At 44.8% G+C, this 24348-nt stretch overlaps 1 protein-coding gene across 2 annotated transcripts; it reads left to right on the forward strand.

Annotated features, from left to right (window-relative positions):
* The first annotated feature begins 786 nt into the window (after positions 1-786).
* On the forward strand, positions 787-24348 carry crip2 (cysteine-rich protein 2). Of its 2 annotated transcripts, XM_010897292.4 has the most exons (8): positions 788-957; positions 14066-14160; positions 19310-19367; positions 19923-20057; positions 21004-21072; positions 21507-21601; positions 21859-21916; positions 22165-24348. In XM_010897292.4, the coding sequence occupies exons 1-8, from the start codon at positions 915-917 to the stop codon at positions 22230-22232; spliced, it is 621 nt and encodes a 206-aa protein (XP_010895594.1). In that variant the 5' UTR covers positions 788-914; the 3' UTR covers positions 22233-24348. The 2 variants fall into 2 exon arrangements, with proteins under 2 accessions (XP_010895596.1, XP_010895594.1); XM_010897294.4 differs by lacking the exons at positions 14066-14160; positions 19310-19367 and having other exon boundaries at positions 787-957.

The raw sequence follows: 24348 nt of genomic DNA on the forward strand, positions 1-24348 counted from the left end.
AGCAGTTCAGTAGTCTGAAAAGTCTGACAAGGTTAACCTTTTATCAAGGGAAACTTTCCTGACTACTCATCCTGAATTTAATTCTGCCTGTTCCATTGATTCCTCTCAGAACAACGGCTAGCAGGCATTGCGTTTGTCCAGTAATTAGATTTGATGGATGGGTGAACAGCTTTGGTGGAAACATGTGAAACTAGGCTAAAACCGCTGCTGTTCAGTGGTGTAGTGGAGGCTATACGCAGGTACAGGCCATTTTCCCAGTAGCAATTCCAGCTATCATTGTGTAAACTCACTTTTCTGTCCTCATTGATGCACACCACATATAAATTTCCTGAAAGCCGCTCTTTCCAGGACAGACATCCAAGACTAGCATAATGCCCTTGTTACTAGACAATAAATACATTTTCATAATTTTTATGTTTCTTAATTTCCAGAGACCCCACCTCTTCACACCCTGCCACGTTGATTCATACATCCAAAGTAAAGATCTCAAATGTCAACGTTTGCCCTCATCATACATGCCCTAAGAAATTCCTATTCATCTCCAATGAAAGAGCTCATTGTGGTTCAACCAAACACTGCCTACTCTTTTGGTGGAAAAACGGAACGAGGAAAGTGTGTGTATGAAGTCAGCACTGAGCTGAGTTCTCGGGTCGGACCGTAGAGTAGGGATCCCGGTGCCGAGCTCTGCCGACTCCCGCCCGATCTTTGACTGACCGGGCGCTGGACCATAGGAAGATCCAGATGAGATATGAGGCGGGGTTTATGCAAATGAGGCGCGGTGATGTGAAAGAGATGCTCTGGGCTTCGACACTGGGAACTTGCGCTTGAATGAGGTACGGTGGTGAACGCGGAGAAAGCTGCAGTTTGTAAACAGACAACTTTCGCTGATTTTTGGTCGATAAAAACATCGCAACATGGCTTCAAAGTGTCCCAAGTGTGACAAGACGGTGTATTTTGGTAAGTTGATTTCCGGCGGCTAGTTTCTGCGCATGAGAACTTTAGATAACAAAATAAAGCGACACTGTTGAGAAAGGATGCAGTGCAACCTGCTACATACAGCTAGGCTAACCAATATTTTTTTGCTCGACGCACTTTTTAACTAATTGAAGGTATGGTATATACATATCAAAATCACGAAATATATGGATAGGCTAGTTCAAACGAAAAAAATCGGCAAAGAATTACAGTACCACATTTTCTGAGCAGTATGACTTTGCTTTGTCATATTTGAAATGGCAGATTTATCAAAATGTTACAGTAGCTAATAAGTTACTTTGGATTTGTTAGTGTACTCTAGTAGATTATTTTCTAAATTCTTATGTTCCTAATAATACACCATTCACGTTCCTAACATTCCTCAGATAAGAATTGTTTTAAACTTAGACCAGTCCTTGCTGTGTAAATAGTGTCATGTCAGTAGTAACTAGACTACAGAAGAAATCTCTCTTCATGAAATCCCTGCCAAATATATCACATTGGTCTGTGTGTGTATGCATTTAAAGGATTTAAAAGTTCCTAAAATATTTCATACATCTCTAATGTCTGGTGACACTGAACTATTATATTGCCTTGTTAATGCATTGTACATGGGATATACACGTCTGTGGCAGTTGGCTTTGGAGATTTCACTGTCACATTGCTCACTCTGTGTGGTAAGTGTATGTGTAAAATGCTGTCATTGAAGGAAGGTTATGTAGTATAATGCCTTGGTCAAGCAGTGTAAGTGGTTTACTGGCACATTTTGGACAACAATCAAAGATACCAAATGCCTGCTTACACAGTGTAGGGATGTATTTCTCTCTCATACACACACACACACGCCCAGTTGATGTCATGTTAAAATCAATTTCTGGACGTGAGTGTGTGTGTGTGTGTGGGTGTGCGTGCATGCGTACATGATTTGCTCTCAGTATGGAACAAACAGTTATTCCTAGCTAGTTGTCATTCTGTTTCTAACTGCATCACACACACACACACACACACCATCATCACGGATCATGGAGCTGTCATGGGGTCCAAATCAATTATTATATAATAACATCAAACAAGCAGTGCTGAACACAGGGCAGCTGCTGCTCACCCTGAAGGCCAATGTCCCAGAGTCCCTGAAGTCAGACCACTGGAAACAACAACAGACAATTCAGATGTAAACACACACCGAATTTCATCACACTCCATAATGCTGCCCCTCTTCTAATCTCAGCAGCTGGTTGGTCATTTTAATGCCTGTAAGAACGCACTGTGTTAATGATCTCAGTTGACTGCTAGATTGACAGCGTTTCGATCCAAGCTGAAACAAGCTGTTGGGTCATTTGATTGCTGCTCATTTATTTATTTATTCCTTTTTTTTTAACACACAGGGAGGAATACCATGTAGGTCTGGGTTCAGTTACTATTCACAACATATTCAAAACAAGCATATTGAATAGAAAAGAGAAAGTACTATTTACTTCATAATTGTATAATTTCGGAATGTATTTGTAACTACATCAAAAACGAGTCATTGGATTCAGGTCATTAGAATTATTTGACATTTGGTTGCCCATTTCAAAAAAAATTGTGAATGTAATGCACATGGTAATGTTCTTTGTATTTGTTTGAAATAAGAAATATGTTGTATTTGTAAGCTGTCCTCATTTCTACATTTCTGCCATTAATGTCGACCCATCTGCTCTCCAACCCCTTATATGGGCAGCCCCCTGTCGTCATTCCCTTTTCCCTCTCCCCTCCGTCCTCCCTCTCCCTCCCTCTGTCCTCCCTCTCCCTCCCTCTGTCCTCCGTCTGTCCTCCCTCTCCCTCTGTCCTCCCCAGAGGAGTCCATGGAGGCGCTTGTACCATTCTGTTTCATGTTATTCCAGCGCTAATAACCGATGTCCCGTGTCCCATTAACTGTCCTGAACCTGAGTTCAGACGTGTGGGGGGTGGGGCAAACGCAGGAGGCATAGAGATGACGTGTGTTTTCTGTATGTGTGTGTCGGTTTTTGGATTAAAAAACAGAAACGTCCACAGCATCAGCTAGGAGATTCTGTTCATATAAAGTTTGGTGGCAGGCAGTGTGTCAAGCTTTTTTCTTCACCAGCATTGATAATTGAGCGGTCACTTGCTTTTAAGAGTTCTTCCTCGTGACAGTTCCTGAATGCCCAGTCCCTTCAAGGACACGCGCTAATGTTCCCATGCCCTGATGGGAAATAATTTTGGAGGCTTGGACAACGGATTTGTTTTGGTTCATTGCAGATTCATGGCCAGTTGTAATGATGAACAGTATTGTGTGTGTCTTTGTGCAAAGCATCTGTTACGTTATGGGAAGTGACCTTCATCTAGGTCGGTCAAGGTGGCCGGCCTTCCTCTTCCTGAATCAGTCACTGGCTGAGTATTCCTGGGGCTCATCTCACTTGTCTGAATTGGATTCCTTTTGTCTCTTTACTGGATTCCCCTTTTCTCTTTTCTCTACAATTCTGACTTGAGTGGTAATGTTTCACTGGCCCCGTCCCAAAGCAGTTTACATTCCCATTTCCAAGTTGCATCCACTGCAACTTACTCACGGTAGTGAGTGCATACATTTTCATACTATTTCTGTCCCCTATGAATCGATATGTTTTGTGATCCAGCAAATGCAGTATATGACTTGCATGCAACTAAAAAGCTAAATTAATTTGGCCAACACAGTTGTCTGGGTGATGCCTCAAAACAAATGTTTATTTTTATTCTTAATAATAATTACGGGTGCTACTTATTTCAAACTATACGTTTCTCTGAGCAATTGTACTCTACTCGTATAAATAATAGTAATAATAATAATTTGATGCTGGGACAGGATGTGACCAGTTGATGCTGAGGTCACAGTAGCTGTACCTATCATCAGACCCTTGTTAGTCTACAGGGCATAGAGGGTGGGTGTATGAGAGTGAATGACTAAGTACTTTAATAGTTAACCCGGGAACAGTCTGTGTGAATGGTCAGGCCTGTGGTGGCTTATCTGCTCCGTAAGTGATTATTGGACAGTGAATGAGTTGCTAAGTTTAGTAAAAAAAAATTAAAAATGTGCAGGAAGTGATGAGGTCTTGTCTGGACGGGCAAGGTCTGGGAGTGTTCTTGGCTTCACTGGCCTCTGCACTGAAGCCAAGAACATTTGGAACATCAGGGTGATGTCACTCAGGAATTCTGGAGCGCTACTGTGGAAGGGGCTGAGCTTGCACCTACTCTGCATAACACCCTTTACCCACATGGCCTAACTGCAATGACGGCCAGTCCACCCAAAATGTCATAATTAACTCATGGACATGACCGCTCTATTCATTCTCATTTCTACAGGTTGACATATTCAACCAGTAGAAAATATCAAAAGCATTCTGAAAATATGATTTTAGAATTTAATGTAGAAATGCTTGGTCTATATTTCAATGTTGTCTGCTTGAACTGACAATATTGGAAGAGCAGGTGTTTTTTCCCTGACTCTTTATAGAGACTAGTGACTTGTTTCAAACCCTTGGTGGTAAGCCACATTCTAGAATGGAAACTTTGGCGTCCTAATTAAATGTTTTATTATTTTCCATTCGTTTTTTATTTGGCTGCGGTTAGCAGATGATGACATTTAGTCGTCACTAACTTAATAAAACATGTTTACTGTTACTGCCGTTTAAAGCGTTTAACATCAGCTTCTTTCTCGCGTTCAGTCTATGCTTGTCCTGCGTCTTTATTTATTCATAACTTTTTATACCGTAGAGAATCTGTGATAGCATGAAGAGTATATGAAATAGGCCTAATTAGGTTAATGTTTAGCCTACATTCAAGATTCCTCCAAATTCATTATTTAATCAAATCAAAATAAATGGTCAGAGAGTGGGTTAACCTAGGCCAGTCCATTAACTCTTCACTCCCAGAAAACATAGCCTAGCTGCACAATAGGTCAGAAGAGCGTTGCAGTCATGGATATAGAAGACAGCTTACTATTGTAGTTCTACAACTGCTGCAGCCCCACAGATGTGAAATGGGACTGGACAAGCACAAAGACTATATTACTTACCGACATGGAAACAGGACAGAGACCCAGAGATAGTGTGCCTGGGCTGCTCAGTAAATCCCACTCCAGAATTAGACAAAATGGACCAATTCATGGACTGTCACTCTCGCAGTTCATTACATTCATTTTGGGGCTGATGTCCTCCTCAGCATTGTGAATGGGGACTGGTGAAGATTTGGTCTAAAGTGTATTACTAAGGTTTGAAAACACAAACCATGTCTAAAAAAGGCTAATAATTTGTAACTAAACCTATTGTCATCAATTTGATGTCAGAAGGTTACAGTTTAGTATTACTTAAAGTTTTTAGCCCTGTTTCAACTACTGGTTGTCAATATGACTGTGGCATCTGTAGATAGTTAGTAAGCAAGGCAACAATGTAACTGAATGACGAAGATACTGTCCATATATTTTATGGCAGGCAGCATTTTTTGGGCACAGCATGGTTACTAGTAAAGGGAATTATGTTGTGCTGCCATCAGACTGTTCTATACTGAATTTCTCTCCCTCTTTTAAAGTAAAATATCTGATAGAACTGCATTTCTATTTTTTAATTCAGTGATCCGAGAATTGGACAGGGTTGGAATACTTTTGCAAGGCAATGAAAATATATTGTAAATATGCAATGTGTTGTGTTGGCTTGTTCTTGATTTTAGTGAGGGGACTGGGGAGTTTAGAGATGCAGGGAGAGGGTTGGGTTGGCTTGGTTTTTAGTGAAGAGACTGGGGGGTTTAGAGATGCAGGGAGAGGGATGGGTTGGCTTGGTTTTTAGCGAGGAGACTGGGGGGTTTAGAGATGCAGGGAGAGGGATGGGTTGGCTTGGTTTTTAGCGAGGAGACTGGGGGGTTTAGAGATGCAGGGAGAGGGTTGGGTTGGCTTGGTGTTTAGTGAGGAGACTGGGGGGTTTAGAGATGCAGGGAGAGGGTTGGGTTGGCTTGGTTTTTAGTGAGGAGACTGGGGGGTTTAGAGATGCAGGGAGAGGGTTGGGTTGGCTTGGTGTTTAGTGAGGAGACTGGGGGGTTTAGAGATGCAGGGAGAGGGTTGGGTTGGCTTGGTGTTTAGTGAGGAGACTGGGGGGTTTAGAGATGCAGGGAGAGGGTTGGGTTGGCTTGGTGTTTAGTGAGGAGACTGGGGGGTTTAGAGATGCAGGGAGAGGGTTGGCTTGGTGTTTAGTGAGGAGACTGGGGGGTTTAGAGATGCAGGGAGAGGGTTGGCTTGGTGTTTATTGAGGAGACTGGGGGGTTTAGAGATGCAGGGAGAGGGATGGGTTGGCTTGGTGTTTAGTGAGGAGACTGGGGGGTTTAGAGATGCAGGGAGAGGGATGGGTTGGCTTGGTCTTTATTTGAAGTGAGACTCCCAAAGTGCCTCATGCATTATAATGAGTAACGACATTTCTATTCACACAAGGCTCTTACTGTCTCCTCCTGTTCGGCTCCACTCACTGGTCCTTTCAGGCTGCTAGAATACCATAGGCCAACCCTTTTTAACAGGCTCTGTCGGGGTGAAGGAGGAGAACACTCCATTTCCCACACACACACCCTGTTGTCTTGCTCCCTGTTCCTCCTAGTGTAGCCTGTTTTCCACTTGGCTGTGTCTGGCCCGGTGTCAATGCAGCGCATTAGGCTACGTTATGTAAGACCATTTCTTCCGTTTGTGCCTCCTGCCCCCTGACTCTCTGCCGCCATTAGGTTGTGTAACAAGCCTAGGAGCCCCTGGAAGACCAACTGTTCATTGAGACGCCCCGCTGTCTATCTGTCAACCTGTCCTGTCACACTATGATCCCATAATGGAGATGACAAGGCTTTGGAGTGATTGGCTCCATCCCCCGAATGTCGTGCACTGATTCTGACCAGGTTCTTCATCTAGTGAATAGGCCGTGATTTGGGACATACTTTGAAATGTGTCCATCACAGGTTGGTGTGTTGGATTCAAGCAGAAACAGTATCACATTTAATGTCTAAGTACATTTACCCATCCTCCGAATTGGACTAGCGGTAGACAATATTTAAAGAGAGAATTCACAATCCGTACAAAGTTGGCGCACACTTCTACACAACGGGTGGTGAGCGTAATGATAAAGGATGATAATGGAATGGGTTGAGTGCGTGTAATATTCATGGATTACCAGTAGACGTACATAATGTCAACATTTCTGAACAGGGTTTGACCCCAGGACAGTGCAGGTATTAAGTTTACAGCACACAGATGAACTCAAACTGACCTCCTGTTAGTGCTCAGTGAACAATGAGGTACTGTAGATCTGACTATAAGGCCGTTTGTGTTTCATTGCTGTAGAAAGTGGTTCATCATTTACACCCTCGCTCCTTATGATGGCTGTGACGTGTCCTATTTCCTTTCACATTATTCAAGGATGTCCTCCTGAGCATGTTCAGCTGAGCAACAGTCTTTGTGAAGTCAGATCAGCAGAGAGGCCTTTTATTTAAGGCACAGACATTTCCCTCTGTGACTCTCTGTGACTGTCTCTGTGACTGTCACTGTAAGGAGGATGTAAAGCTTAATTAGCATTTGGTTTCACCAGTAAACAAGATCACAAGGGCTGAATACCCAGCATGCAGTTCAGTTGGTTTCATCTTCAAAGTCTGCAAAGTGGGAGGTCCTTGGATGAATCCCCTATGGGTCCTAGTCTAAAGTAGTGCACTATGTAGGGAGTGGGTTTCCATTTGGGACACACATGTCATTACTAATGATCAGGGAGACATCACCGTCCTGATGGCCTAAATGGACCTGACAGACTACAGTTGTTCACTCCAGATGGTTGGTGGTGTCAGATTAGTTATTAGTGAAAGGCCATGTTGAATTGGCCGGGTTAACGAGACACCATGAAAATGGTCCTCTGTGCTCTTCTGTTTCACTGACAAACAGGATGCCACTTACTCTATTTAACGAGGCAGTCGAGCTGCAGCCGGTTACCTCAATGTCCAGTTCACCAGCTTGGTGAATTCAGGGAGGTAGTCTGGGGCCGATTGAGAGCGGTGGATGGAGAAGTAGAGAGAAACTGTCCCTTGACTGGGGAAACGGGCGTACTCCAGGGTCAGAGAGTTGAGGAGAAGTTAGGCGACAGTTTCAGTGAGGTTCTGTCAGCCAGGCAGGGAGAGCAGGAGCTGGCCCCAACCCCATGTCCCAGAGGCTGCCAGTCACAGCCCTACAGAGGGACACGTCTAATCATCACATTTACAGGTTTACCCCAATACCTCCACCCAGCCAATCAGAAGACATTGAATATGGGCCACACACCTGTTTCACCGTCTGGGCCATGACCTTGGTGTTGATTTGGAACTCAGAGGTGAGAGTGGAAAAACCTGTGTTAATGTGTTTCAGAACAATCCACCATATTCAATTAAAATGAGGAAAGTCGGCGGAGACGAATTTTGAAAACAGAAGTTCAGTATGGGAATGTGAATGTTGAATACCCATTGTCATAAGCACAGCTGAGGTCATTTGGCCTTGGGTGTTGTGTGTATTTTTACTAGCAGTGAAAAGAGCAAGAGAATGGACCGAGGACACAGAGGGAAAGACAGACTGCTGAAGGTTTCTTCCTTCCTGTCTCACAGAAGAGGTGGGGGAGAGGAGATGGAGGGTGTTTTTTCCTTTTCTGTTTGTTCCCTTTGTCTCACACACACATGCACACACGCACACAAAACAGACATTTAATCCAAAAACCGACACACACATACAGAAAACACACGTCATCTCTATGCCTCCTGCGTTTGCCCCACCCCCCACACGTCTGAACTCAGGTTCAGGACAGTTAATGGGACACGGGACATCGGTTATTAGCGCTGGAATAACATGAAACAGAATGGTACAAGCGCCTCCATGGACTCCTCTGGGGAGGACAGAGGGAGAGGGAGGACAGAGGGAGGGGAGAGGGAGGATAGAGGGAGGGAGAGGGAGGACAGAGGGAGGGAGAGGGAAAAGGGAATGACGACAGGGGGCTGCCCATATAAGGGGTTGGAGAGCAGATGGGTCGACATTAATGGCAGAAATATAGAAATGAGGACAGCTTACCAATACAACATATTAGGTCTAGATTACACAGTACTGTACATTCATCGAAAAACACAATGTGTACACTGTATTCAGGGATAGGGTTGATTTGTACACTGTATTCAGGGATAGGGTTGATTTGTACACTGTATTCAGGGATAGGGTTGATTTGTACACTGTATTCAGGAGTATGGTCGATTTGTAAACAGTATTCAGGGATAGGTTCGATTTGTACACTGTTTTCAGGGATAGGGCCAATTCGTACACTGTATTCAGGAATAGGGTGGATTTGTACACTGTATTCAGGAATAGGGTGAATGTGTACACTATTCAGGAATAGGGTCAATTTCATTTAGATAAATTTTTTATTAGCACCTTTGTAAATTAAGTTGACTCCTTATATTGACTGAATTGAAATAAATCTGTGTTTTAGAGGCTTAACAGGCGTGTTCTTCATCCAGATGTTGCTGGGAAAGAATGTAGCCTTGCCTATGCAAGGAACCCATTTCACAGCGATACAATTTTTATTTTGAAAATCAAATTGTCATTTCTGGGCTACTGTAGAAAGTCTAGCGCTATTTGCTTTACTATAGGTGGGGGGTTGCTGTATGCTTCTGTACATGTCCACTTGTCCAGTCCTCCACAGATCACTTCTGTCCATCCAAGTGATGGTTAACATGTAAATATACACTCACCTAAAGGATTATTAGGAACACCTGTTCAGTTTTTCATTAATGCAATTATCTAATCAACCAATCACATGGCAGTTGCTTCAATGCATTTAGGGGTGTGGTCGTGGGCAAGACAATCTCCTGAACTCCAAACTGAATGTCAGAATGGGAAAGAAAGGTGATTTAAGCAATTTTGAGCGTGGCATGGTTGTTGGTGCCAGGCGGGCCGGTCTGAGTATTTCACAATCTGCTCAGTTACTAGGATTTTCACGCACAACCATTTCTAGGGTTTACAAAGAATGGTGTGAAAAGGGAAAAACATCCAGTATGCGACAGTCCTGTGGGCGAAAAAATGCCTTGTTAATGCTAGAGGTCAGAGGAGAATGAGCCGACTGATTCAAGCTGATAGAAGAGCAACTTTGACTGAAATAACCACTCGTTACAACCGAGGTATGCAGCAAAGCATTTGTGATGCCACAACACGCACAACCTTGAGGCGGATGTGCTACAACAGCAGAAGACCCCACCGGGTACCACTCATCTCCACTACGAATAGGAAAAAGAGGCTACAATTTGCACCAGCTCACCAAAATTGGATAGTTGAAGACTAGAAGAATGTTGCCTGGTCTGATGAGTCTCGATTTCTGTTGAGACATTCAGATGGTAGAGTCAGAATTTGGCGTAAACAGAATGAGAACATGGATCCATCATGCCTTGTTACCACTGTGCAGGCTGCTGGTGGTGGTGTAATGGTGTGGGGAATGTTTTCTTGGCACACTTTAGGACCCTTATTGCCAATTGGGCATCGTTTAAATACCACAGCCTACCTAAGCATTGTTTCTGACCATGTCCATCCCTTTATGACCACCTTGTACCCATCCTCTGATGGCTACTTCCAGCAGGATAATGCACCATGTCACAAAGCTCAAATCATTTCAAATTGGTTTCTTGAACATGACAATGAGTTCAATGTACTGAAATGGCCCCCACAGTCACCAGATCTCAACCCAATAGAGCATCTTTGGGATGTGGTGGAACGAGAGCTTCGTGCCCTGGATGTGCATCCCACAAATCTCCATCAACTGCAAGATGCTTTCCTATCAATATGGGCCAACATTTCTAAAGAATGCTTTCAGCACCTTGTTGAATCAATGCCACATAGAATTAAGGCAGTTCTGAAGGCGAAAGGGGGTCAGTATTAGTATGGTGTTCCTAATAACCCTTTTGGTGAGTGTATGTGTCCATTATGAGTGTGGATTTCTCTAAAGTTTGAATCTACCTCTGAAGTGAGTTAAGAGTTTAAGAGTTCTACATAGCAGATAACAACACAGTGTGTCTCTGGATGCTTCCTCGTGTACTGATGCCTGCTGCTAGTTCAGCTGTGTCAATGTTATTCAAGGCCCAAGATTATATGTCCGCAATGACTCCTCAGACTTTGTTTTAGCGGATCCAGAGGCCCAGGGAATTATTTCCCGTGTGTGTGTGTGTGTGTGTATGTCGGATGGTGTGTGTGTGTGTGTGTGTGTGTGTGTGTGTCGGTCTGTGTGAGTTAGGTTGTTTGGGTACTTCTGGGTCGTTAGTGTAGATAATTAATCGGCTGCAATTAAGCTGTTGGGAACACTAGCCCATGAGAACTGTTCCCTCTGCAGACCTCGTTAAATTACTACTTCCTCTCTCAGTGGTAATGTGTGCCGTAATTATCCTTGCTGTTTCAACATCATCAGCCCCTAAATCTACACACACAGTGAGACCCCACGGTGGCAAGACAACCAGACCGTCCAACAACTCTCGGCGTAACGGCTGCCCAGCCAAATGTGAACCTAAGCAGCATCATGATGGACAGGCAAATGTTATATCAGAGATGATTTCCTGAAAGCCCTTGCTGGTAGCATGGAAATGCACACCCTGACATAAGCCTCAATCACATACCGGGTTTGGCATGTGTAACAGAACGTGCCGTCTATGCAATACGCCACTGATGACCTCGTTAAAGCCCGTTCTGTTAGAGCCATCTTTATGACTGACTGGCCGAGGTTTGCACCATGCGGAAACCCTTTCCTGTCACTCTACAGCTGAGGAAGTGCCTGGCAGCATCAGGTGAATGTATTCAAATCCCTGGATTGGTGATACATACAAGGTGTAGTCGCATTGGATGAAAGCGTCTGCTACCCGGCTGAGTGTCTGGAACAGCACCTTATTATATCGTGTTTGGGGCACACTGACTACGTCACCCAGAGTCCTGCACTTTCATAAAAAGGTATCTTCCAGATGGAGCCCCGGCATCCTGGTGGAAGGGGCGGGGCTGTGTATCACAGACATTTAGCTCGCTCGTTAAGATCTACAGCTGTTGTGACGGAAGCCCAACGTGCCTTGTCTTGGGGGGTGGCGTTTGATGGGGGGGTAATTCACGAGCAGTAGGTCATGAAGATCTTTCCAGTCTGTGTTCTTTTATTACCTACCTTCAGATACTTTGATTACTAGTGTGCTGCCAGCTGTTGGCAGGAAAATCGTTCCATTGTGTCGCAAATGTCTGTTTTGGACAGCACTGACTTCATAACCCAAATTACAATGCGTTTTGACATAGTATTTGACTTTTTTTCGTTTCTTGCCCCCCGTTTCTGGCAACCCTGGCATCGCAAGCGCCATGCTCTACCAACAGACCAACACCTGACGCTGAGACAGTATGAAACCATTTCCTTATTCTTCACTTCAGTCAGTCAACATTGGGAACGACTCAACACGAACACACATCCGTGGTAGGGTTAAACCGTGTTGCCAGCCTGTAAGGTGTACAGTGTGATGCAGTGAAGGAGACCGTCCACATATTTCAGCCAGATGCGATAAAGCCATATTTACCATACAGGGGATAGGAGCCAGAGACCCAAGAGAAGAGCTTAACTCACCGCAGGGGCTCAAACCACGGCTAAGCAGCTTAGACAGGTCAGGTACGGGATCAGGCATATCTATCGCTTCTTTGACCTCTACACAGAAGCCCAGTTAGGACAGTACCGTCAGCTGGGCTGTCATCACCAACACTTACTGCCTTGGGTGTTACTGTGTTATCTAGGACGCAGGCTTTAACACGTCACCACCAGTGTTGACCTTGTTAACTGGCACATCCTAAGGACCCCCCCCCCCCCGAGCCCTGGTTTGTTTGTTTACACCAGTGTGGTACTTCAGCCATAACATATTGGGAGGAGGTGTGTGTGGGGGGGTGACCTTTATTAGAGGGTTAAATGGAGCTTTTTGAACATGACTTTTATTATGTGTGTGTGTGTGTAGCGTAGAGGGATTCATTGGCTGGAGGATGGGCTGGGGTGGGACAGCTGGATTGACATACCCCCCCCCCCCCTCCACTAATGACATAAAGGGCTCAGCTGTTAATTGGCCTGAACCTAGGAACTATTATCCCATCGCATTATCTTCCGTCAACTTGGTCTAGATTGTGTATTCTGTCACTGGATATTGTCTGCCACTAGTGTGATTCCGTGTAACATAGCTGTTATCACCGCTGCTGTGTGGGGGGGTGGGTCTGAAACAGGCGCAGAGGAAGGGGGACAAATGGAGGCGGGAGGGGGAGGGTGTAGGAAGCAGGTTGGTTCATGGTCCGGCCCGAATTCCCGCCAGTCGTGTTCAGCCATGATAAGAGAATGTGTTTCCTGTAGCGAGGTTAGCCCACGGGCCTCTGCTGCGCCACGCCATTGTCTGAAGGGGTGGGGTGTGGGGGGGGGGCGGGTATAATTAGGAGCACTCATGTTATGTGGATGTCTGGTTCGGTGTGGAGAGAGACCGGCCCTGGAGAGAGGGGACAAAGCGGGGGAGGAGGAGTGGGGTTGTGGGGTGCCAGACTCAGAGAGGGGTGGGTGGGGGGGGTCTGGGTTAGCTGTTGACCCCCTGCTGTCCTGATCTAGTCTGCCTCTGGTCTGTCCGTCTGTCTGACGATGATGACTTCATGACATGAGTATCCTGGGTGCATCAGAACCCTCAGGCACTCTCCTAGTGGCTCCTCTGAGTCACTGGACAAACAGAAAATCATTATACTGGAGTGCAATGAAGACCTCCGTTCTCCCTCTACGTCTCCTTCTCCGTTCTCCCTCTACGTCTCCTTCTCTGTTCTCCCTCTATGTCTCCTTCTCTCTTCTCCCTCTATGTCTCCTTCTCCGTTCTCCCTCTCCGTTCTCCCTCTCCGTTCTCCTTTTCTGGCTGTTAATAAGGAGTGAAAGTAACTTAGTCATCATTAATTTAAGTGGAATTAGAAGGCTACTTTAGTTGTTTTAACATCTTTTCTCTCTTTCTCCCCTCTCTCCCTCCTGACTCCCCCACTCTTCTGTCAATCTTCTGACTCGCCCGTACTATTCTCTCTCTCTAGCGGAGAAGGTGTCCTCTCTGGGGAAGGACTGGCACAAGTTCTGTCTGAAGTGTGGGCGCTGTAACAAAACCCTGAACGCAGGAGGGCATGCTGAGGTGAGAGATGATCCGTGTGACATCAGTGTAGCTCGGCAGGGTCACCCACACTGTCTCATTTCTCTATACGGATCTGTAGGTCTTCATACTGTGCAGTATATTCAAATGAATTTGGCCTAGTATAATGAATACAGAATATTAGAATGAATATTGTAACAATGAACACAGTACAGTATAATGTGAAGAAAGGAGTTGCATAACATTAAATACAGCGCAGTATATAAGAGACTATATACCACAGGTATGACATCACATTTTACTGCTCTAATTGCATAGTATACAGTCTCATACTATGACCAGCCAGTTAGTATTCAGGATTCGAAGTCTGGTTTATAGTAATGAATACAGGACAGCATGTTATAATGAATACTGTACAGTATGTTATAATGAATACAGTACAGCATGTTATAATGAATATAGTACAGCATGTTATAATGAATACTGTACAGCATGTTATAATGAATACTGTACAGTATGTTATAATGAATACAGTACAGTATGTTATAATGAATACTGTACAGCATGTTATAATGAATACTGTACAGTATGTTATAATGAATACAGTCCAGTATTTTTCCTTCCACTCCCATATATTTTCTAGACCTGCTATTATGTCACTATGAAAGCAGTGTTTCCTGGATCCGACCAGAGTTTTTAATCACCTAGCAGCCAGTCATTGAGTCTCCATCTTGTCTGTATGTCAGGACTGAATATCCTGTCAAGATCTCTCCCCTGTTAGGTCTGTTAGGTCAGTGTGAAAGTCCTAGATCCAAACACAACAGGAAGGATGGACCTTTATACCACGCAAAATCACAAAGCTGTTTCTTCACAGAAAAGTCCTGTATTGGACCAGACCAGGCGGTTTCTAGATGTAGTCCTGGTTTGGGTGTTTAGTCTCTGTAAACTCCTCCACAATTGTCCTCCAGACAGCGGAAACATCTCTATGAAACATTAAGAGGTCTGGGTGCTGGTTGTAACTAGCTCTGATGCAGCACAAACACATCTTTAACCAGGCTACTAGTAGACCCTCCCAGTCCTGGTCAGGGTTGTTTAATACGATTACCACTAGTCCTCTCCATGAGTCCTCTCCATGATTACCACGAGTCCTCTCCATGATTACCACGAGTCCTCTCCATGATTACCACGAGTCCTCTCCATGATTACCACGAGTCCTCTCCATGATTACCACGAGTCCTCTCCATGTTTACCACGAGTCCTCTCCATGTTTACCACGAGTCCTCTCCATGTTTACCACGAGTCCTCTCCATGTTTACCACGAGTCCTCTCCATGTTTACCACGAGTCCTCTCCATGTTTACCACGAGTCCTCTCCATGTTTACCACGAGTCCTCTCCATGATTACCACGAGTCCTCTCCATGATTACCACGAGTCCTCTCCATGATTACCACGAGTCCTCTCCATGATTACCACGAGTCCTCTCCATGATTACCACGAGTCCTCTCCATGATTACCACGAGTCCTCTCCATGATAACCACTATTTCCTCTTCTTGGACATCAGAGTCACAAACGTGATTACACGTTCCATGCCGTCTTGTCCTTTCTATCCATGGACTGTAGGTCCCAAATCCGCCCAGCAGCCTGAGGCTGCGTTGCCATGGTGAGAGCCTGGCTGCGGTCGGAAAAGCCTGTACCCTATCGTCATGGAAACTAAATTGAGAGGGTTTTTTTTTTTTTATAACACTACAGTTTATAGTAGTGTTATAAAACAGTGTGATATGTATGTAGGGAAGAAATCCCAGTACAACAGAGGTCAGGGGTCTCTACAAAGGCAGGACCAGAGGATAGGAGGGAGTACATGACAACATGAAACCCAGTCTTGGCCTCTTCTCTGTGGGGTGAGAACACCATTGCCCCCCCCTAGGTTTCCACGGCAGATAGCCAAGCCTTAGCCAGCCTCAGTAGCATGCAACACACACTGTCAGTCCAAGCAGCAGGTCATTACTCTACACACAGAAAACACTAGATAATGTCTTTACTAATTGCTCTCACTATGGAGCCTTTTAGACTACAGAAGAGAGTGACCACGGGAAAACAATGTGCCTTATCTTTTCATAAATTGTTGTTGAAATGTTTTTGTTTAAATTGACTGAAATTCACACACATTACTATGACTAGTTGACTGGCATTTGTAAAGGCTCCTACTGTCTCCCCCATTCCATTCAGTTGTCTTTGCTGTCGATACAGTAGGTTTCTTAGAGACTAGGTCTTAATTGTCTCACATTACCTGACCTTGGGAAACAAAACGTCTGGTTACAATGAATGGGTTTTTCACACATGAAACTTTTTTCCGGGGAGTGTTCTCTTCAGAGGAATGGCTTTAGCACTTCACAAGGAATCACACATGGGTTTGCGGGGACAGAGGAGGGAGGTCATGCAGAAGGGGCCTGTGGGAGGTGGGATTTGGGGTTCTGGGAAAGAAGAGAGTCAGATGAGAGAATGTGGGAGAACTGGAATGAACATGGCCTCCTCCTATATCTGGGAAGTGAGTGGGCTAGGGTCTGAACTGGGATGGTTTACCCATCTGTAGGGCCCTCCTGGTCCTCTACTGTCTAGAAATACACACACGCACATACACGCACGCGCAAATCAAAAGCAGTGCAGGGGACACAAAGCAGTTCAGTGTGCTGGAGCATTCCCTCCTGACAAACTCATCAGTGCCCAGCAGTCAGATGGCGAGTCTAATTTCAGGCTGTCTGCACGGATCCTGGACGTGACCCAGTGGTCAGGCTTTGTCTGCATGGATCCCGGACATAACCCAGTGGTCAGGCTTTGTCTGCACGGATCCCGGACGTGACCCAGTGTTCAGGCTGTGTCTGCACGGATCCCGGACGTGACCCAGTGTTCAGGTTGTCAGGCTTTTTCTGCACGGATCCTGGACGTGACCCAGTGTTCAGGCTTTGTCTGCACGGATCCCGGACATAACCCAGTGTTCAGGCTGTGTCTGCACGGATCCTGGACGTGACCCAGTGTTCAGGCTGTGTCTGCACGGATCCTGGACGTGACCCAGTGTTCAGGCTGTCTGCATGGATCCCGGACGTGACCCAATGTTCAGGCTGTCTGCACGGATCCTGAACATGACCTAGTGTTCAGGCTTTGTCTGCACGGATCCTGGACGTGACCCAGTGTTCAGGCTGTGTCTGCACGGATCCTGGATGTGACCCAGTGTTCAGGCTGTGTCTGCACGGATCCTGGACGTGACCCAGTGTTCAGGCTGTGTCTGCACGGATCCTGGACGTGACCCAGTGTTCAGGCTGTGTCTGCACGGATCCTGGACGTGACCCAGTGTTCAGGCTGTGTCTGCACGGATCCTGAACGTGACCCAGTGTTCAGGCTGTGTCTGCATGGATCCTGAACATGACCGAGTGTTCAGGTTGTCTGCACGGATCCTGGACGTGATCCAGTGTTCAGGCTGTGTCTGCACGGATCCTGGATGTGACCCAGTGTTCAGGCTGTGTCTGCATGGATCCTGAACATGACCGAGTGTTCAGGTTGTCTGCACGGATCCTGGACGTGATCCAGTGTTCAGGCTGTGTCTGCACGGATCCTGGACGTGACCCAGTGTTCAGGCTGTGTCTGCACGGATCCTGGACGTGACCCAGTGTTCAGGCTGTGTCTGCACGGATCCTGGACGTGACCCAGTGTTCAGGCTGTGTCTGCAGGATCCTGGATGTGACCCAGTGTTCAGGCTGTGTCTGCACGGATCCTGGACGTGACCCAGTGTTCAGGCTGTGTCTGCAGGATCCTGGATGTGACCCAGTGTTCAGGCTGTGTCTGCACGGATCCTGGACGTGACCCAGTGTTCAGGCTGTGTCTGCCCGTCTCCAGCCAGCTCATGTTTCAGGCTAAATCGGCGACCTGTTATGGATAATCCATTATAGATGGATGGGGCAGTTTTCTTCACGCAGGTTATGACGTGGAATGAGATGAACTCATGGCGTGGGTGTGTGTCTGTGGAGCACCACAGTCTACACCCTCCTGTCCTCCTTCCTTCTGCTCTCACCTTCTGTCCTCTATATTAGAGGAGGTTGTCCGAGCACCCCCCCCCCCGGGCACCGTCTTCTCCAGCCCCACGACAGACATTAAGGAAGGGAGGAAATTGGGAGAGTCCTCTGTCCTGGATGTCTCCAGTCTAGACCTCCATCATCCTGTAGGCTGGCTGACTTCGTCTGGGATTTATGGAACCTGCCGTGTCAGGTCCTGTGTCTTTATTTACGGTCATCATCCCCTCGTTACTATTTTCACCTTCTGAAAAATTTAAGTGTGTCAATGAGGGGGTCTCCCAGCAGTAGCTGTAAGATTTAGTATGGTGCCCAAGATCAGTCTGTGAGTTAATTTGGGAATACGTGCTATCATATGAATACTTCAAGAGGCCCGTGACGACCAGTCGGAGGTTCTACTGGGGCATCAGTTTTCCTGGCCCTGCTCCCTCTGCAGCCTGGCTGGCAGTCCGTACTGTTACATGACCATTTGATCTGACCACTGGAACATGAGTGCCATTCTCAAATGTGTACGGCTCACACACACACACTCACACACATGCACGCATACTGAACGTCTGTCCTGTGGTCTTCCCCCAATTGTTTTCATGAAATCCTGGTGGGAAAACCTCTAGCATCATCAGGTAATAATAAGGATATTCTCAATCCTCCAACCAGGAATTTTGACATTTGGCGACCTTAACCTTTGGTCATGTTCAGTTTCAAAATGTACTGAACTGTGTGGTTGCTTGGTAACAACCATAACTAGGCTGGGACGAGGTGACGCTCCGTCAACATACTGCATACAGCAGGGTCCCTTGGAGATTGGAGATCAAGCTCCCTTCTTTCTCTTAAACTCCTTAAATCTTTATGCCTTATGGCACGGACGTCTTTGTAAATAAGAACTGGTTCTCAATCAGCCTTCCTGGTGAAATGGAGGTGACATAAATAAAACATGCCTTTGGTGATTGTCTCTTATCTCTCACACAGACACACACGCGCACGCGCACGAACACACACACACAATATCGAATAGTAACGTTTTATTTGAGAGGATGCATGAATCAGGGAAGGAAATTGCGGTGCTGTTATCATTATTCGAGTTTTAGACTTTAGGGGTTTTTCACTCACTGTCTTTTTCTCTCGGCAGCATGATGGGAAGCCCTTCTGCCACAAACCCTGTTATGCTGCCCTCTTTGGACCAAAAGGTGAACTTCATCATGCCATTGTCATTATGAGACATCCTGTGCATTAGATTGGGGTATTCCTATCCTTTGATGTCCTGGGTCCCTGCCCTACAAGGCTGGGTTTCTGTTCTAGCTGAAAATGTACATCACAGTCCCCTATTAGAAGGAAAAAAACTAAAATGCAGTGGAACTACTTTTCAATATCCGATTAGAATTTGATCTGTTTTATGGTATTCTCATGTGTAGAGCTAGTGTTCGGAGCTCCCTCTGCTGGTCACAAAAAAGAGTTCTTCATCTATTGAAAGATCAGTGGCTAAGTCACAGGTGTCAAACCGGTTCCACGGAGGGCCGAGTGTCTGCAGGTTTTTGCTCTCTCCTTGTACTTGATTGGTTAATTAGGTCACTGATTGGTTAGTTTCTACCCTCACCTGGTTGTGTAGGTATGAACTAGGAACCAATTTATAGGAAAAACCAAAAACCTGCAGACACTCGGCCCTCCGTGGAACCGGTTTGACACCCCTGGGCTAAGTCAACACTCCAAATTGACCTCCCCTCTCTGACCTATGACCTTTGTAGGTGTGAACATTGGGGGAGCAGGTTCCTACGTGTATGAAGCCCCTGTCAACGATAGCCCAGCCCCTTCTGATGTGGACACTCCCCCAAAGCCTGCCGAGGAGAAGAAGGTGTTTGCACCCAGAGCCCCTGTTAAAGGTTAGTGTGTGTTGTGTATGTGTGTTGTGTGTATTTGTGAGTTTTTTTTTTTTAACAAAACATTCTGAAGTTTTAAATAAAGTGAAATTATTGTTTTTTTGAAAAAGATACATTTTAACACAATTTCCACACATTGCTGCAACAATAAAAACAAAATATATATATATATATATATATATATATATATTTTTTTTTTTTTTTAAGGCCTGTATTGAAAAAATCCCTGAAAAAACGAATATATTTCTGATTTAAATTATGAAATAATTCAGATAAATCAGGCTTTTACCATTCAAAATGAGAAGACCAAGTGGGAGGATGGAAGGGTTTGGCTGTATTCTAGGCATTTTAAATGAATGAATTTTCTTGTCTAAGGGCTCATCTTCTACATGATGCATCTTGAGTAAATTCAAAAAGTGTCAACTGATTGGACTTTTCACAGGATCTTGAAAAAAGGTTTTTTGACATGCCCATCCAAACGTCACTAACTTTAGGGGTTGAATTGTAGTTTAATGTTCATTTCAATCAGCATGTCATTGTTATGATTACAGCAAATTACTTTGTGTTTAAATGTAAGTTTCAGTAATAGGAATTTGGGTCGAAAGTGTAGCCTAGACAATTCTGGAAAAGGATGGTCTCAATTATGCAGAAGCAACACGATGTCGCTACTCCGTTTGCTACAGACATGATGAACCCATTCATGAGAACCAGGAGCTGTTAGAATGCAGACCCATGTTTCCTCCCTGCTGAGTCTGGGATGAGGGCTTTTCAGAGGAGGTTCCCTAGGGATCAGCATGTTCACGCTGGGTTTCCCCACAGGTTTGGGCCAAGAGGTCATACATCTCAGAGTGGATGTGTCTGCCTATTTATGCGCTTGTTGGGTCATAAATGGTGCTATTAAACATTATGCTGTCAAACTCTATGGATTCATACTCCTGTTTGTTTACAGCTTCCAGCATTACCACATTCTCTGGTGAGGCCAACCTGTGTCCCCGGTGCAACAAGAAGGTCTACTTTGGTAGGTAGCCACCACACACAGTGCTAGAATGACAACCTGACCGGGTTTTCTGTTGACATGGGATTGTGGTATCTTTTGTGATGTTTGGAATGGTGGTTAAAGTGACTCTGTGTTTCCTGATCATTATGAAATATGAACTAGAATTACTTCTAAATTCTAAATGGCGCAAAATAATTTCCGTCATTGTGCAAGAATGTTGGTCCCCAAGAAAAAAATGATGTGGGACCAGTCATAAAACATTTCATGTTACTAGACCACAGATTGGCCAGCTCAACCTTTCCAAGCTGCTGATTGGTCGGTTCAAACCAGTTTATCAAACAGTCTCTAGAAGTTCTTTGAACTGTTGTAACTGTGTGTTTGTGTGTGTGTGTGTGCGTGTGTGTGTGTGCTTGTGTGTGCTTGTGCGTGTGTGTGTGCGTGTGTGCATGAGACAGCTGAGAAGGTGACATCCCTGGGGAAGGACTGGCATAGACCCTGTCTCCGCTGTGAGAGGTGCAGCAAGACCCTGGCAGCCGGCAGCCATGCGGAGGTAATGTGGGGGAGCTGGACAGGGACCATATTAAATATATATAGCAGAACACTACAAAATCACTGCTCTACAAATCATCTTGCATCCTAAATAACCACTCATGCCATTGTCTAGATTAAGGAATCTCCATGAGGGCTTTGCACTGACTGGTGTTCTATGCACCTGAATGGTATAAATGCATTTTCAATAGGATGGTCTCCGTGAATACATGTTATGGTTACCTGTGTTAATATGGTTTGTGTTTTGTGTCTTTACAGCATGATGGCCGGCCCTACTGCCACAAGCCATGCTATGCTTGTCTCTTTGGACCCAAAGGTAGGCGTTCTCCTTTCTTTACTCAACCACAGGGTGGCGCCGTTGCTCAAAATCAATAGCAGCTTTCAGTTAACTGTGGTTTGTGTGTTACGTAATAGCCTCTAAACTATACTGCTCATATGGCTTATCCTGCACTAAGGAGACAACTCTGTGGACAAACCACCAACGGAAAATTAGCAATTAGCTGTACTGTGACCCATTTTCAGCATGGGATAGTGACTCTGGGGTTTTTCTCCACTGTTTTCCAGGGGTGAACACTGGGGGTGTTGGCAGCTACATCTATGAGAAGGAGGTCAGCACGGAGGCCCAGCCCTGAGCTACTGCTGCCTGCCTGTCTGTCTGTCTGTCTGTCCCATTCCAAGTCTCCAAGTCAAACCTGAGTCCAACCACCATCCATCACAGTATATTACAGCAGGCTCTGAAGGCAGGCCTGAGAGACCCACAACCATGGCTGTGTTTAGTGTGTTTTTATGTTCTGGACTGTTCAATTTAACAAAAGGTTCTGTACTGAACGAATGGCTGAGTAACTGGCAATGATTGAGTTGTGGTTTAGGGAACTCTGTCGTTGATTGGTTCAAGATACACATTGCCACAGCCTCCACAAAGGAGCAAACGTATCTCAAAGTCTTTTCAAAAAAGATTTGGGAAAATGTATAGTTCAGTACAGACTGTTCAGCAACGTTCAAGCTAACTGAATGGAACTCATGACTCTAGCTCTCCTTTATATCCCTGAACAAACAAAACCGCCTCAGCTTCTTGCACTGCAGACCTCTAAGAAAGACTGCCCCCAGGATATGACCGATAAATCTCACCTACTTATGTTATATTTAATTTACAATTTAAAATGTTGAGGGATGATGGCAAAACAAGCATCATATTGATATGTGACTGCTGCTCTATCTCCCCACTGAAACTCAATGGCCAGGAGGCCAGTTCTTCAACTTTATGAGCTCATCACCGGTTCATTATGTTTGTGTATATTTACAAATGTGGATACAAATATATTACAAACCCACATTAAATGCTTTAAGAACTTCTATAAAATGTTATTTTATAAAAATATTTGAAAGTCATTGCAAGTAGAGATGAGCCCAGCTGGAAACTGAATTGATCACGTTTATTTTATGAAGCCCTTCTTTTATCAGCAGCTGGCCCAAAGTGTTTGTACAGAGACCCAGATGTTAGGAAAAGAACATTTTGAGAATGAAACGAGTCTGTGTCATGCGAAGTCTCAGGACAGCAGTGATACATGGTGTCTGATGGAAGGTGCTGCGTTGTCATGGTCACATTTTGACAGTGTGCAGGGAGAGGATTCCACCTGGGAGTGGGGGGAGTGGTCCTGCTGTAGGTGTAGGAGGTGCTGTTTCTGAAGAGGACTACATCACCCATTAATATAACAGGAGGTGTATAAGAGAACCGCCATGTGAATACATTTTGCGAACAAAACTACACTCCAGATGAAATGATATAAAAATTATTTATTTGGGAGAGTCAGTTACAGAAAATGTATGGATGATGTTTAGATGATTGTGGTGTGGGTTTCTGAAGGTAGCCACGTTCAGTATTTGTTTGAAACATTTTAGCCTGTTACACTACAATGGATACCATAGGAGTTGGCTATACAGCAGAAACACATCTGGAATCAGGTTTATAATGTGGGTTCTATTAATGGGATGACAGGCTAGGTTGTTTATGTGTATTTATGGGTCCACACATGGATGTCATTTTAGATTAGTTTTGAAATGCACTGGATATGTTTATTGATTTGTTAAGGATCAGAAAACTATACCAGGAACATTACTTGTAGACATTGCATTACACTACTGCTACCGTGAAGGAAGGAAGAAAGACATAAGCTTTACAGTGATGAACAATATTTAGGCTAAGCTTACAGGATATAGACCATCTGAAAGCTGTACATTTCTCTATTGTAAGAATGTTATTGACCGCCTTCTGTATGTATTTCTCCCTCAGATTACTATAACCCGATTGGAGTATTTCACCTGTATTAGTAGCATGTACAGTATCTAAAATGGCACCCTGTCCTTTCCATAGTTCTCTACTGATGGCTCTGGCCTACAGTCAGGGCTCTGTGCAGGGGACAGATTTCATTTGAGACATGCATAAACTTGACGCGAAGCATTCTGTTTGAAGGTGCTTTAGAATATACAATATGACTGTTATTGCCATGATTTGATTATAACATTAACATTGGTTTTGTATAGTGATTTGATTATAACAGTACATTAAGATTGGTTTTGTATGGTGATTTGATTATAACAGTACATTAAGATTGGTTTTATATGGTGGGGCTTTTACACTTCGGGAAACAGTTTGTAGGGGAAAAGAAATTGTCTGCGAATCCTCAGTCCTGCTGCTTCTGTCTTTTTATCCCAAAATTAAATATCCTATATCGTGGATCAGATCTCCTG

Source organism: Esox lucius, chromosome 15 (genome assembly GCF_011004845.1).
Source record: "Esox lucius isolate fEsoLuc1 chromosome 15, fEsoLuc1.pri, whole genome shotgun sequence".
Classification (NCBI taxonomy): Eukaryota; Metazoa; Chordata; class Actinopteri; order Esociformes; family Esocidae; genus Esox; species Esox lucius.